The sequence below is a fragment of the Nerophis ophidion genome, linkage group LG07 (assembly GCF_033978795.1).
Source record: "Nerophis ophidion isolate RoL-2023_Sa linkage group LG07, RoL_Noph_v1.0, whole genome shotgun sequence".
Lineage (NCBI taxonomy): Eukaryota > Metazoa > Chordata > Actinopteri > Syngnathiformes > Syngnathidae > Nerophis > Nerophis ophidion.
This window is the reverse complement of record NC_084617.1, coordinates 15,563,117-15,579,459: the sequence shown is the minus strand read 5'-3', so window position 1 is coordinate 15,579,459 and position 16,343 is coordinate 15,563,117. Positions and strand designations below refer to the sequence as shown.

At 44.2% G+C, this 16,343-nt stretch overlaps 1 protein-coding gene across 9 annotated transcripts in view; it reads right to left on the bottom strand.

Moving 5' to 3' along the window:
* Nucleotides 1-16,343, bottom strand: part of LOC133555939 (disintegrin and metalloproteinase domain-containing protein 11-like) — a 108,155-nt gene that overhangs the window by 72,816 nt on the left and 18,996 nt on the right. For all 9 annotated transcript variants that reach the window (XM_061905421.1, XM_061905425.1, XM_061905423.1 and 6 more), the window contains 2 exons: nt 11,016-11,092; nt 9,461-9,527 (listed from right to left, as the gene is read on the bottom strand). In XM_061905421.1, the coding sequence (XP_061761405.1) occupies nt 9,461-9,527; nt 11,016-11,092 (144 nt within the window). The remainder of the gene's footprint in view (nt 1-9,460; nt 9,528-11,015; nt 11,093-16,343) is intronic.

The window sequence follows — 16,343 nt, the reverse complement described above, 5'->3', positions numbered from 1 at the left end:
TCCTCCCTAGTGATGGGTCGCGAACGAGATTTAGAGACCCTTTAAAAATTAATCTTCAACCCAAAATAAAATAAATACAATTAACATGATGCTTGGTGCGTTCGCGCACACACATCAGTATAATTTGCTCCGAGGTTCACTCGGACACACACACACACACACACGCGTGCGTTTGAAGTGCGACTTAATGTCTTGGTTGTAAACTGTAAAGTATTTTATTGCACTAAAATAACGATAAGAATTTCTCAGTTCTTTTGTTTTGTGTTCATTTTTACAACTGTTTAATAACTAGTGTTTTCTTTTTTACTTAAGTTCTTGTGTGTTGTGAGGCGACTAGCCAAGTTCCGTATTTGTTTTCACCTTATTTGCACTATTTACTTTATTGTAATTGATATTATTACTTTTTTATTTGAATTTCTCAGTTCTTTTGTGTTCATGTTTAGAACTTTGTTCAATAACTACAGTTTTGTCATTTACCTTAAGTGTTTGTGTGTTTTGAGGCGACTAGCCAGGTTCAGTAGTTGTTTGCACCTTATTTGCATTACTGTATTGCTATTGATATTACTTTTGTAATAATAATTTTATTTTTTGACTTAAATCGTTGTCCTGTGTTGTATTATTATCATAATCAATTAATAAAGGCAAAAGTACAAATTTGTTTTTCAAAAGTATCGATACCCCGAAGTCCTCCCCCCCCCCTCATCAGATGACGACACTTCCGGTATCGGCGATCGATACCCAAATTTGCGATATTGCCCACCCCTAGGTAACACCCGAATAAGGTTTTCAACTTGTTTAAGTCGGGGTCCACGTTAATCAATTCATGGTAAAAAAAAAAAGTACGTTGCATTGGTCGGGAATCGAGCCCGGGCCTCCTGGGGCATCTTTGTGCTGAAAAACTCTGATCAGTTGAACTTTTTTGGAGTGTTTTTTTTTTTTTTTTTTTTTTTTTTGCACTTTATTATTTTTTGCAAACCTGAAGCCGGACTTGAAGCAAACATCCTCAGCTGCTTACAACTCTGACTTTGTTGGAGAAATGTGGAAAAAAAAAGGTTGCGGCACACAAGTGGAACAAAGGTAAATGATATAAAATATGAACTACTTAGGGCTTCACGGTGGCAGAGGGGTTAGTGCGTCTGCCTCACAATACGAAGTTCCTGCAGTCCTGGGTTCAAATCCAGGCTCAGGATCTTCCTGTGTGGAGTTTGCATGTTCTCCCCGTGAATGCGTGGGTTCCCTCCGGGTACTCCGGCTTCCTCCCACTTCCAAAGACATGCACCTGGGGATAGGTTGATTGGCAACACTAAATTGGCCCTAGTGTGTGAATGTTGTCTGTCTATCTGTGTTGGCCCTGCGATGAGGTGGTGACTTGTCCAGGGTGTACCCCGCCTTCCGCCCGATTGTAGCTGAGATAGGCGCCAGCGCCCCCCGCGACCTCAAAAGGGAATAAGCGGAAGAAAATGGATGTATGGATGAACTACTTACTTTATCACATGTTGTAAAAGTAGTCAGTGACACTGTTTAGTTATTAGCTTCAACCCGAGTAAAAAGAATGTTAATGCTAACAAGCTAATGTTAAAGCCGATGTGTTTGTGTTGTCTGCGTGAGATAAACACTGACGTTTATTATTTATATATTGTTATTTGCAGCTGAAATGGACCACAAGGAACCGCCAGACCCTCATGAATTCATCATTTACTGAGAGGACAACCTTGACTGTAGGACATTGCGGACAAAAGCCTGACGTTTTTATGAAAAATTCGGTACACTTTATTTTTTAAATCATATCCATCCATTCTGTACCGCTTGTCCAGTTCGGATCGCAAGGGGTGTTTAAACCTATCTCAACTGCATGTGGGCGCAAGGCGGGGTACAATCTACAATCTATTATTGCTTTGTATTTCATATACTTACCTTTTAGTGAAAATACAGTGACCTAATATTGTCCGTTTATTTACACGGTGTCATTGTAGAAATATAGTCAACAACTCCTCCATACGTCATCAGCCGTATTTGTATAAACCAGTGGTTCTCAAATGGGGGTACGCGTACCCTTGGAGGTACTTGAAGGTATGCCAAGGGGTACGTGAGATTTTTTTTTAAATATTCTAAAAATAGCAACAATTCAAAAATCCTTTATAAATATATTTATTGAATAATACAACAAAATATGTAAGTTCATAAACTGTGAAAAGAAATGCAACAATGCAATATTCAGTGTTGACAGCTAGATTTTTTTGTAGACATGTTCCATAAATATTGATGTTAAAGATTTCTTTTTTTGTGAAGAAATGTTTAGAATTAAGTTCATGAATCCAGATGGATCTCTATTACAATCCCCAAAGAGGGCACTTTAAGTTGATGATTACTTCTATGTGTAGAAATCTTTATTTATAATTGAATCACTTGTTTATTTTTCAACAAGTTTTTAGTTATTTTTATATCTTTTTTTCCAAATAGTCCAAATGGGCAATATTTTGCAATGTTATACAATTTAATAAATCAGAAAGTGATGACATAGTGCTGTATTTTACTTCTTTAGCTCTTTTTTTCAACCAAAAATGCTTTGCTCTGATTAGGGGGTACTTGAATTTAAAAAAATATTCCTCCCACCTCCAAAGACATGCACCTGGGGATAGGTTGATTGGCAACACTAAATTGGCCCTAGTGTGTGAATGTGAGTGTGAATGTTGTCTGTCTATCTGTGTTGGCCCTGTGATGAGGTGGCGACTTGTCCAGGGTGTACCCCGCCTTCCGCCCGATTGTAGCTGAGATAGGCGCCAGCGCCCCCCCGCGACCCCAAAAGGGAATAAGCGGTAAAAAATGGATGGATGGATGGGATGTTCACAGGGGGGTACATCACTGAAAAAAGGTTGAAAACCACTGGTATAAACTACCCAGAACTGTGAAATGCGGTGTAAACACAAATCACACACTTCTACAGGAGCCCCTGGTTCCACTAACTATATAGAGGTTGCAGAAACCAAAACTTGCTTTTGGTTGAAAAGGGCCGAAAGACAACAATCTGTTTGATTGACGAGCGTTCCAAGTTCACACCTATGCCAGTTTCTATATGAAGTCTCGTTGTTCTTTCTTTTGTTAAAGCACGTACTAGGCGTCCAATCCGATTGCCACATACTTGCCAACCTTGAGACTTCTGATTTCGGGAGGAGGGGTGGGCGTGGTTGGGGGGGCGTGGTTAAGAAGGGAGGAGTATATTTACCGCTAGATTCATAGATTCACCAAGTCAAGTATTTCATATATATATATATAAAAGAAATACTTTACTTTCAGTGAATTATATATATATATATATATATATATATATATATATATATATATATAAAATAAATACTTGAATTTCAGTGTTCATTTATTTACACATTTACACACACATAACACTCATCTACTCATTGTTGAGGGTTGAATTGTCCATCCTTGTTTTTCTAACCATATGCATGTACAGTAGATGGCAGTATTGTCCTGTTTAAGAGTGTCACAACATTGCTGTTTGGCAGACGGACTGCTTTACGGTAGACTAAAACGGACTGCTGTTGTTGTGTGTTGTTTTACCGCGCTGGGAGGACGATAATGAAACTGCCTAACAATAAACCCACATAAGAAACCAAGAACTCGCCCTCGATCATTCTACAGTTATAACGTCATTGGGCAGACACGCTCTTCATACACAGCACTCAGGTCCGCATGGAGCTGGAGGGGGCGTGGCCTCCAGCTCCGCCTGAATTTCAGGAGATTTTCGGGAGAAAATTTGTCCCGGGAGGTGCTGAATTTCCAAGATGCCAAGATGTCAAACCTCTACCGTTTACAGCCACTAGGGTCCAATGACCAATTAGAAAGCATGTAGCTCCCTTTTTGTAATGAGAGAAAAAAAAACATGTCCATCCATCCATCCATCATCTTCCGCTTATCCGAGGTCGGGTCGCGGGGGCAGCAGCCTAAGCAGGGAAGCCCAGACTTCCCTCTCCCCAGCCACTTCGTCTAGCTCTTCCCGGGGGATCCCGAGGCGTTCCCAGGCCAGCCGGGAGACATAGTCTTTCCAACGTGTCCTGGGTCTTCCCCGTGGCCTCCTACCAGCTGGACGTGCCCTAAACACATCCCTAGGGAGGCGTTCGGGTGGCATCCTGACCAGATGCCCGAACCACCTCATCTGGCTCCTCTCGATGTGGAGGAGCAGCGGCTTTACGTTGAGCTCCTCCCGGATGGCAGAGCTTCTCACCCTATCTCTAAGGGAGAGCCCCGCCACCCGGCGGAGGAAACTCATTTCGGCCGCTTGTACCCGTGATCTTATCCTTTCGGTCATGACCCAAAGCTCATGACCATAGGTGAGGATGGGAACGTAGATCGACCGGTAAATTGAGAGCTTTGCCTTCCGGCTCAGCTCCTTCTTCACCACAACGGATCGATACAACGTCCGCATTACTGAAGACGCCGCACCGATCCGCCTGTCGATCTCACGATCCACTCTTCCCCCACTCGTGAACAAGACTCCTAGGTACTTGAACTCCTCCACTTGGGGCAGGGTCTCCTCCCCAACCCGGAGATGGCACTCCACCCTTTTCCGGGCGAGAACCATGGACTCGGACTTGGAGGTGCTGATTCTCATTCCGGTCGCTTCACACTCGGCTGCGAACCGATCCAGTGAGAGCTGAAGATCCCAGCCAGATGAAGCCATCAGGACTACATCATCTGCAAAAAGCAGAGACCTAATCCCGTGGCCACCAAACCGGAACCCCTCAACGCCTTGACTGCGCCTAGAAATTCTGTCCATAAAAGTTATGAACAGAATCGGTGACAAAGGACAGCCTTGGCGGAGTCCAACCTTCACTGGAAACGTGTCCGACTTACTGCCAGCAATGCGGACCAAGCTCTGACACTGATCATACAGGGAGCGGACTGCCACAATAAGACATTCCGATACCCCATACTCTCTGAGCACTCCCCACAGGACTTCCCGAGGGACACGGTCGAATGCCTTCTCCAAGTCCACAAAGCACATGTAGACTGGTTGGGCAAACTCCCTTGCACCCTCAAGAACCCTGCCGAGAGTATAGAGCTGGTCCACAGTTCCACGACCAGGACGAAAACCACACTGTTCCTCCTGAATCCGAGGTTCGACTATCCGGCGAAGCCTCCTCTCCAGTACACCTGAATAAACCTTACCGGGAAGGCTGAGGAGTGTGATCCCACGATAGTTGGAACACACCCTCCGGTCCCCCTTCTTAAAGAGAGGGACCACCACCCCGGTCTGCCAATCCAGAGGTACCGCCCCCGATGTCCACGCGATGCTGCAGAGTCTTGTCAACCAAGACAGCCCCACAGCATCCAGAGCCTTAAGGAACTCCGGGCGGATCTCATCCACCCCCGGGGCCTTGCCGCCGAGGAGCTTTTTAACTACCTCAGCAACCTCAGCCCCAGAAATAGGAGAGTCCACTACAGATTCCCCAGGCACCGCTTCCTCAGAGAAAGACGTGTTGGTGGGATTGAGGAGGTCTTCGAAGTATTCCCTCCACCGATCCACAACATCCGCAGTCGAAGTCAGCAGAACACCATCCGCACCATACACGGTGTTGATAGTGCACTGCTTCCCCTTCCTGAGGCGCCGTATGGTGGTCCAGAATCGCTTCGAAGCCGTCCGGAAGTCGTTTTCCATGGCTTCCCCGAACTCTTCCCATGTCCGAGTTTTTGCCTCCGCGACCGCTAAAGCTGCACACCGCTTGGCCCGTCGGTACCCGTCCACTGCCTCCGGAGTCCTATGAGCCAAAAGAACCCGATAGGACTCCTTCTTCAGCTTGACGGCATCCCTCACTGCTGGTGTCCACCAACGGGTTCTGGGATTACCGCCACGACAGGCACCAACAACCTTGCGGCCACAGCTCCAATCAGCCGCCTCGACAATAGAGGTTCGGAACATGGTCCACTCGGACTCAATGTCCCGCACCTCCCTCGTGACATGTTCAAAGTTCTCCCGGAGGTGTGAATTGAAACTCTCTCTGACAGGAGACTCTGCCAGACGTTCCCAGCAGACCCTCACAATGCGCTTGGGCCTGCCAGGTCTGTCCGGCATCCTCCCCCACCATCGCAGCCAACTCACCACCAGGTGGTGATCGGTAGAAAGCTCCGCCCCTCTCTTCACCCGAGTGTCCAAAACATAAGGCCGCAAATCCGATGACACAACTACAAAGTCGATCATGGAACTGCGGCCTAGGGTGTCCTGGTGCCAAGTGCACATATGGACACCCTTATGTTTGAACATGGTGTTTGTTATCGACAAACTGTGACGAGCACAAAAGTCCAACAACAAAACACCACTCGGGTTTAGATCCGGGCGACCATTCTTCCCAATCACGCCTCTCCAGGTTTCACTGTCGTTGCCAACGTGAGCGTTGAAGTCTCCCAGTAGGACAATGGAATCACCCGGGGGAGCACTTTCCAGTACTCCCTCGAGTGTACCCAAAAAGGGTGGGTACTCTGAACTGCTGTTTGGTGCGTAAGCACAAACAACAGTCAGGACCCGTCCCCCCACCCGAAGGCGAAGGGAAGCTACCCTCTCGTCCACTGGGTTGAACTCAAACGTACAGGCTTTGAGCCGGGGGGTAACCAGAATTGCCACCCCAGCCCGTCGCCTCTCACTGCCGGCAACGCCAGAGTGGAAGAGGGTCCAGTCCCTCTCGAGAGAACTGGTTCCAGAGCCCTTGCTGTGCGTCGAGGTGAGTCCGACTATATCCAGCCGGAACTTCTCTACCTCGCGCACTAGCTCAGGCTCCTTCCCCCCCAGTGAGGTGACGTTCCACGTCCCAAGAGCTAGCTTCTGTAGCCGAGGATCGGACCGCCAAGTGCCCTGCCTTCGGCTGCCGCCCAGCTCACAATGCACCCGACCTCTATGGCCCCTCCTATGAGTGGTGAGCCCATTGGAGGGATGACCCACGTTGCCGAGAATGGTAAATGGATTATACTTATAGGGTTTATACATAGAATTTTTCTGCCTTCAAGGAACTACATTCACCTGCTGATGACAGCATCGGGAGCAAATGGGAATTCAGTATCTTGCTCAAGATACTTCGACATGGTGACAGGGGGACTAAGGACCGAACTCACAACGATCGGGTGGGGGCCAACCACTCTACCACCTGAGCCATAGAAGATGTACGTCAATGGCACACCAAATATACATTTGGAGAGCAACAATTTGGTACTATCTAATCATCTTTGCTAATAAACACATTAATGGGGCTGCATCATACTTGCCAACCTTGAGACTTACGAATTCGGGAGATGGAGGGGGGATTTGATGTGTGGGGGGTGGGATTGAGGTGGGCGGGATTTCGTGGTAGTGGGGGTGTATATTGTAGCGTTCCGGAAGAGGGCTTTATGTGCACACGGAGTAACTGCCACCAGGGGCGCCGCTAGGGATTTTGGGCCCCATGAAAAGAATCTTTACAGGGCCCCCAACACAGCGGCAACATCATCATTAGGGGCCTCTCTGAGCCCCCCTCCATCATGGGCCCCTAGAATCCGTCTCCTTTACCCCCCCTTTTCTGCGCCCCTAACTGCCACACATCATAACTCTCGTAACACACCTCATAGGAACCTGGGGCCTCATGTAACTAACTAGAGTTGTGAAGATTTTCTACTAAAAATTGACGTACATTCAAATCCAGAAAACTATGTATGCAGGTAAAAATGTTGATGTTTTCAAGTGTTCGCTTGCACAAATCCAAGCAAATAGGACTAGGCTGATAAAACGATATCAATATATATCCCAATAGACATGTCATTAAAATCAATATAAAAGGTGTTCGATAAAAATATTTTTTTTGGGTCGCAGGGAACCGGAAAGAATGGTTGCATTATTAAAAACACTCGGGGTCTGGTAACATAGCAAAAAAAGCAAGTGGTTATGAGCAATGGGAGAGACACACTAAACAGCAACCGCGTAACAGCATCAACTATTATTTTGGTTGTGCAATCTCGCTTTTGATTCTTTGCATAGTGTGAGAAGAGAAAGTAAAAATGAGCACTGCAGGGAGCGAATAAATTGTGGATAAAACAGCAAAAGTCACCTCAATAGTATGGCAGTTTTTTTTGTTTTTTTTCAAACCGTAGTCCTTCGACGTGCTCATATTTTCTTTTCAACCCTTGCTATTCGGATGTACGGAAACAACAATAGGTAGGAACTAAAGTGCAGGACTGTATAATTAGAATAAATAACAAAATATAACAAATACTTATAAAAAATGTGGTCCAATAATGTTTGAATAATAATTACTGCATAACCCAAATTAATATACATACTTAAAAAAGAATAAAATGTTACACAGGCCACAAAACTTCCTGGCACTAAAGCTGCAAAAAATTTTCCTTCTCAGGTTGTTCAATGTTTACATTTTCACATTTTGCACTATTATGTTACACTTCATTAATCATTTATTACATATTCCTTATTTTAAGTATTTGTTAAGTGTTTATTGGAATTTTTAGAATTTTGTTTACAATAAGTGTTTTCCGAGGTTGTGTTAACATTTCCTTTACTTTCCTTTCTGCCTTGATAGCTGAGGAGATGTAATCAGAGGAAGGTTACATTTTAAAATAAAATTGCTAACATTTAATTTATTTTTCTCCTGGTTCATATTTTCCATAGGACATAAAAATATAAATAATTATTACTATTGACCAATACAACAAACATATATTATGAAACATGTTTCAGCCATATTGACCAGCCGTACAAGCACCTTTTTTTTCTGTCGTCATGTTAAGTTTAAGTTAAAGTACCCATAATTGTCACAAACACACACTAGGTGTGGCGAAAGTATTCACTGCATTTAACCCATCACCCTTGATCACACCCTGGGAGGTGAGAGAGCAGTGAGCAGCAGCAGTGGCCACGCCCAGGAATAATTTTTGGTGATTTAACCCCCAATTCCAACCCTCAATGCTGAGTGCCAAGAGGAAGGGTCTCTTTCATAACGGATGTGAACGGCAAAATTCCCCAAAAAGTGCAGTTCCCCTTTAATACTAAGGACTTTTGTGATTTCTGATCATTTTTGAGGGTACCAAAGTGCTTCTGAGTGTGTGTGTGTGTAAGAAGAGTAGCACATACAGAGAACAACATCTTGATGTTTTTTTTGGGCTTATTAAAGAGAAAGTTGATTCATCTTTGATATACAGTACTGTGCAACACTTTATATTGTGTTCAAAGTGTACAAACCTCCACTAAAATATTGACTTTTCTCAAAGCTGAAACCCAATATTAATATTTATTGTTACGGTGAAATATTCTTCACTATGCAAACTTTGATTTAGAAACCTTGTTCAGGTTCCACTGTAATTTTTGCATGTTGGAATCAAAGCATCGACTCTTAACAACCCCTGTTTCTACTATTTTGTGTCAATTTTCCAGCTACATGAAAGATGACAGGCATGTCGAAAATGTTCTTACCCAGGACTGTGAAGGTTGTCCGTCCTGCGTGAATTGGCGCTCCACGTAGTCTGAAGACAGGAGGTGACTGCGCAGAGTGGACACATCAGTGTCAAAGAGTGTGCCAAAACACTAATGTGAACATCTGCTGTGTTTAAAGGGGAACATTATCACAATTTCAAAAGGGTTAAAAACAATAAAAAAAAATCAGTTCCCAGTGGCTTGTTGTATTTTTTCAATTTTTTTTTCAAAATTTTACCGGTCCCGGAATATCCCTAAAAAAAGCTTTCAAGTGCTTGATTTTCGCTATTTGCGATGCGACTATCCATTTCCCTGTGACGTCGTACAGTGCTGCCAATGTAAACAAACAATGGCAGATAGCACAGCAAGATATAGCGACATTAGCTCGGATTCAGACTCGGATTTTAGCGGTTTAAGCGATTCAACAGATTACGCATGTATTGAAACGGGTGGTTGGGGTATGAAAGTATTGAAGAAGAAACTGAAGCTATTGAGCGAATAGCTATTGACGCTACTCATAGCCATAGCATGGCCGAATAGCTGCGTTAGCATCGCCGGTAAAATGTGCGGACCAAACGATCAGGACTTTCGCATCTCTTGACACTGGAGCAACTTAAATCCGTCGATTGGTAAGTGTTTTTTCGCATTAAATGTGGGTGGAAGGAAACGTAATATAGTTGCAAATGCATCTGCAGGTTATCCATACATCTCTGTGCCATGTCTGCTTTAGCACCGCCGCTAAATAGCATGTTAGCATCGATTAGCGTAGCATGTGAGCATCGATTAGCTGGCAGTCAACATCAACAAAACTCACCTTTGTGATTTCGTTGACTTTATCGTTGCAAATGCATCTGCAGGTTATCCATACATCTCTGTGCCATGTCTGCCTTAGCATCGCCGGTAATAGGATGTTAGCATCGATTGGCGTAGCATATTAGCATCGATTAGCTGGCAGTCAGCCGCAACCAAATATGTCTGATTAGCACATAAGTCAACAACATCAACAAAACTCACCTTTGTGATTTTGTTGACTTTATCGTTGCAAATGCATCTGCAGGTTATCCATACATCTCTGTGCCATGTCTGTCATCGCCGGTAAAATGTGGAGACACTTTGGTACATTCAATGGGGGTCTGGCGGCAGACACTTTCGCATCTTTGGGCCAGTGATTCAACTTGAATCCCTCCTTGTTAGTGTTGTTACACCCTCTGACAACACACCGACGAGGCATGATGTCTCAAACGTTCCAAAAAATAGTCGAAAAAACGGAAAATAACAGAGCTGAGACCCGGTGTTTGCAATGTGTTGAAAATGAAAATGGCGGCTGTACTACCCCGGAGACGTCACGTCCTGACGTCATCACCACATGAGCGATAAACAGAAAGGCGTTTAATTCACCAAAATTCACCCATTTAGAGTTCGGAAATCGGTTAAAAAAATATATGGTCTTTTTTCGGCACCATCAAGATATATATTGACGCTTACATAGGTCTGGTGATAATGTTCCCCTTTAAGAGGCGCTGCGTGTAAACAGAAGAAGCGTAGCAATACTGACTGGTTTAGCTCCAGGTCCAGCGTGAAGGTCTGTCCGAAGGCTTCCAACTGGAAACAGCTGTGCGCCAAGTGGACGGGCTGCAAGAATTGCAAATAATAAAATAACCAAGGAGACAGTTTGCTGTTACATCAAAGCACAACAAAAGAATTCTATTTAAGTGCGCCACTTTGCAGAACCCAGCACGCCATGAATGATGATCCAGAATCAATAGCGCTTTGAACACGTTTCATCACATCAACTACTATGATTGATAACGTCTGCACGGACTGCCTGAGTCAAGGTAGAGATGAAAGGGAAAAAAATGGATGGATGGATAAAGAAGTGGTTGAAAAGGCAAACTGGCGCTGGACGGAGGCCAACGTGGTGAGGTGAGGTGAGGAAAAGTCGGGTCAGTCAAGGGAGAAATGAGGTGCAGACTCAAAAGGAGAGTTTCCTTTCATGCAGCTTAGCTGGAAGCTGCATTGACTCACCCGCCTTTTACAATAAAATACTGCACACACAACAATGTAAGGAGTCTATAATGGCATTCTGTATACCAGGCATCTTCGCCATGCAACTCAATGAGTGCTACTTGTTTTATTAATGAAGAGTAGTTATATTTACAGATATCCACTCAAGCAATTGATGTCTATTTGTCATATAATCGTCAACATATTGCATAGATTATGTTTTACAGATTGTGGGTTCTTTTAATTGCATGCCTCCACTTCAACAGCGTCTTGTCCCCGTCCTTTTTGTGGTTTTTAGCGCTTCCATACAGAGTCTCCTGACAGATATAAATTCAAACTATAAGCTACTTTGTAGGGCTTCACGGTGGGAGAGGGGTTAGTGCGTCTGCCTCACAATACGAAGTTCCTGCAGTCCTGGGTTCAAATCCAGGCTCGGGATCTTTCTGTGTGGAGTTTGCATGTTCTCCCCGTGAATGCGTGGGTTCCCTCCGGGTACTCCGGCTTCCTCCCACTTCCAAAGACATGCACCTGGGGATAGGTTGATTGGCAACATTAAATTGGCCCTAGTGTGGGAATGTTGTCTGTCTATCTGTGTTGGCCCTGCGATGAGGTGGCGACTTGTCCGGGGTGTACCCCGCCTTCCGCCCGATTGTAGCTGAGATAGGCGCCAGCGCCCCCCGCGACCCCGTAAGGGAGAAAGCGGTAGAAAATGGATGGATGGATGGAAGCTACTTTGTATTAAAAAATGGCAACTGCAAAGGATTCATGTGCATGTACGAGCTAGTCTGCCCCACAACAGGAGGATAGTGAAAAAGAAGGAGCTTATTGACTACAGCGCAGACTACGATGGGGGACCCGCGGAACGCACTTTGGGCAAATGTATATTATATATGTAGCTATTCGCAGACGTCACAATAGAAAAAAACTTCACAAAATTCCAAACGGCTCATTTGGAGGAAGTATGAAAGAAGGCAAAATTGTTTTATAAGTGTTTCCGGCGATCTCTAATAACATCTGCACGGACTGCCTGAGTCGAGCTAGAGATGAAAGGGAAAAAAATGGATGGATGGATAAAGAAGTGGTTGAAAAGGCAAACTGGCGCTGGACGGGGGCCAACGTGGTGAAGTGAGGTGAGGAAAAAGTCGGGTCAGTCAAGGGAGAAATGAGGAGCGGACGCAATAGGAGAGTTTCCTTTCATGCAGCTCAGCTTTGATGGAAGCTGCATTGACTCACCCGCCTTTTACAATAAACGCATCACTGCACACACAACAATGTAAGGAGTCTATAATGGCATTCCGTATAGCAGGCATCTCCGACATGTTACTCTATGAGTGCTACTTGTTTTATTAATGAAGACTAGTTACATTTACAGATCTCCATTCAAGCAATTCATGTCTATTTGTGCTAACTGAATGGCTATACAAGCACAAAAAATGCAATGCACGTATTTTTTCGAGGATTTACAAAGAAATTAGGTAAAATTTAGTAAAATTACAGCATGTTTACTTGTACTTTAACATGCCCCGAGCTCTTGCAGAATATTGGTTAAGTGTTTTTGCACAGTCCTATTAAATACTGTGTGATTATGGACACAAATATAAACCCCAATATAGGTAGTTTTATGTTTAGCTCGGGTGGTAGAGCGGCTGTGCCAGCAACTTGAGGGTTGCAGGTTCAATTCCCGCTTCTGCCAACCTAGTCACTGCCGTTGTGTCCTTGGGCAAGACACTTGACCCACCTGCTCCCAGTGCCACCCACACTGGTTTGAATGTAACTTAGATATTGGGTTTCACTCTGTAAAGTGCTTTGAGTCACTAGAGAAAAAGCGCTATATAAATATAATTCACTTCACTATGTTTTGATAAATATAAATTATAAACTGCACTTTTTAATTTTTATTTTGTTCATCATTCACAATCTCTATGTAAGATAAAAACACATTTTTATTTTTCATGCATTCTAATGAAGAATATATGGCAAGTACAAGCTAGCTAACAATGCAGCTAATGGGTGAACACTATTCCGCCCATAAAGCCATTGTGAGGCAAAAAAGTATTTAGTCAGCCACCGATTGTGCAAGTTCTCCCACTTAAAATGATGACAGAGGTCTGTAATTTTCATCATAGGTACACTTCAACTGTGAGAGACAGAATGTGAAAAAAAATCTAGGAATTCACTATTGTAGGAATTTTTAAGAATTAATTTGTAAATTATGGTGGAAAATAAGTATTTGGTCAACCATTCAAAGCTCTCACTGATGGAAGGAGGATTTGGCTCAAAATCTCACGATACATGGCCCCATTCATTCTTTCCCTAACACGGATCAATCGTCCTGTCCCTTGAGCAGAAAAACAGCCCCAAAGCATGATGTTTCCACCCCCATGCTTCACAGTAGGTATGGTGCTCTTGGGATGCAACTCAGTATTCTTCTTCTTCCAAACACGACCAGTTGAGTTTATACCAAAATGGATACATGGATGATACAGCAGAGGATTGGGAGAATGTCATGTGGTCAGATGAAACTAAACTAGAACATTTTGGTATAAACTCAACTCGTCGTGTTTGGAGGAAGAAGAATAGTGAGTTGCATCCCAAGAATACCATACCTACTGTGAAGCATGGGGGTGGAAACATCATGCTTTGGGGCTGTTTTTCTGCTTGATCTCTGTTAACACCTCATTTAAAAAAGAGCGGTCTACACCACTTTACAATTGCACACGCAGTTTTAGTAGATCACACGCAACACACCCATCAATAGTACACACCATTTTATAGATCGCACACGCTGTTTAGCGTGTGGTATTTAGATCTTAATATATCAGACCCGTAATGTGCAAACATTAATCCAATGTAGTTCAAGCTATGCCAGTGCATTAGACGAAAACACTTAAGCAACATTTAATAATATATGATCTTCATAGTAGGCCCATAAAAAGCAAGCGGTGGGCCAAAAATGGACCACACTTGTGACATCCCTAGTTTCTATTATAGAGTATGACGTACAAGGAAGAAAAAAAATCCACTATGTTTCTAAATTTATCTCAATCCCCAAACCCCACTTCTTAAATATTTCAGCTGACAAAACGCTGCAGGTCAGGACAAGCGGGACACAGATTTCACAAAACCGCGTCCGAAGATCCGCTGCCTGCACAGCATCGTCGTTACTACGCCGCTCGGCCATGTGACAGGAAGCGACGATTTCATTGGAACACCCTCGGATCGCCCTGACGCAGACAAGAAGTGGGACGTTCTTGGACCAGCTCCATAATTAAATGGGGACATACTTCCTACACACCACTGAATAAATGAAAGCGCAGGGAGCCCCCAGCAGGGTGGCCTGATGATGGAATGTGAAGGCGATGGAGGCAACATGCACGCTAAAGTCAGGAGGCGTTATGGCGCCGTCGGAGCCAGTGAGGCTTTGACATTCTGGAGGTGATTCTCCTCGACTAAGTGAGTCTGAAAGCATCGCTGGAGACGTTAAACGCCTTGCAGTGTCAAGCCTGAGTAGCTACAGAGATGTTCTACACAGCAAGAGGGACACGGACAGCTCTACCTTCACCTCACCGCACGCGGCAACATGGACGTGTGAGTCAACACGCCTGTGTCTTATACATTCTGACAACTAAGAACCGTTACATTTACTGCCCAGTATCTCAGACAGCAGGTATACAGGTGCTGGTCATATTATTAGAATTTCATGAAAAAGTTGATTTATTTCATTAATTCCATTCAAAAAGTCAAACTTGTAGTCAAACTTGTAGAATGTATACATTCATTCCAAACAGACTGATACATTTCGGGTCTCCCCATGTCTAGCATTAAAAGATTACAGTTGGTACAAAATGCGGCTGCTAGACTTTTGACAAGAACAAGAAAGTTTGATCACATTACGCCTGTACTGGCTCACCTGCACTGGCTTCCTGTGCACTTAAGATGTGACTTTAAGGTTTTACTACTTACGTATAAAATACTACACGGTCTAGCTCCATCCTATCTTGCCGATTGTATTGTACCATATGTCCCGGCAAGAAATCTGCGTTCAAAGGACTCCGGCTTATTAGTGATTCCCAAAGCCCAAAAAAAGTCTGCGGGCTATAGAGCGTTTTCCGTTCGGGCTCCAGTACTCTGGAATGCCCTCTGAGATGCCACCTCAGTAGAAGCATTTAAGTCTCACCTTAAAACTCATTTGTATACTGTAGCCTTTAAATAGACTCCCTTTTTAGACCAGTTGATCTGCCGTTTCTTTTCTTTTTCTTCTATGTCCCACTCTCCCTTGTGGAGGGGGTCCGGTCCGATCCGGTGGCCATGTACTGCTTGCCTGTGTATCGGCTGGGGACATCTCTGCGCTGCTGATCCGCCTCCGCTTGTGATGGTTTCCTGCTGGCTCCGCTGTGAACAGGACTCTCGCTGCTGTGTTGTATCCGCTTTGGACTGGACTCTCGCGACTGTGTTGGATCCATTGTGGATTGAACTCTCACAGTATCATGTTAGACCCGCTCGACATCCATTGCTTTCCTCCTCTCTAAGGTTCTCATAGTCATCATTGTCACCGATGTCCCACTGGGTGTGAGTTTTCCTTGCCCTTATGTGGGCCTACCGAGGATGTCGTGGTGGTTTGTGCAGCCCTTTGAGACACTAGTGATTTAGGGCTATATAAGTAAACATTGATTGATTGATTGATTGATTTCAAGTGTTTTTTGCCAAAAAGGAGATGATTATAGCTGACAACCAATGAAAACCCTAAATTCAACATCTCAGAAAATTAGAATATGGTGAAAAGGTCAGATATTGAAGACACCTGGTGCCACACTGTATTTAGCTAACTAACTCAAAACACCTGGAAAAGCCTTTAAATGGTCTCTGGTTTTGATTCTGT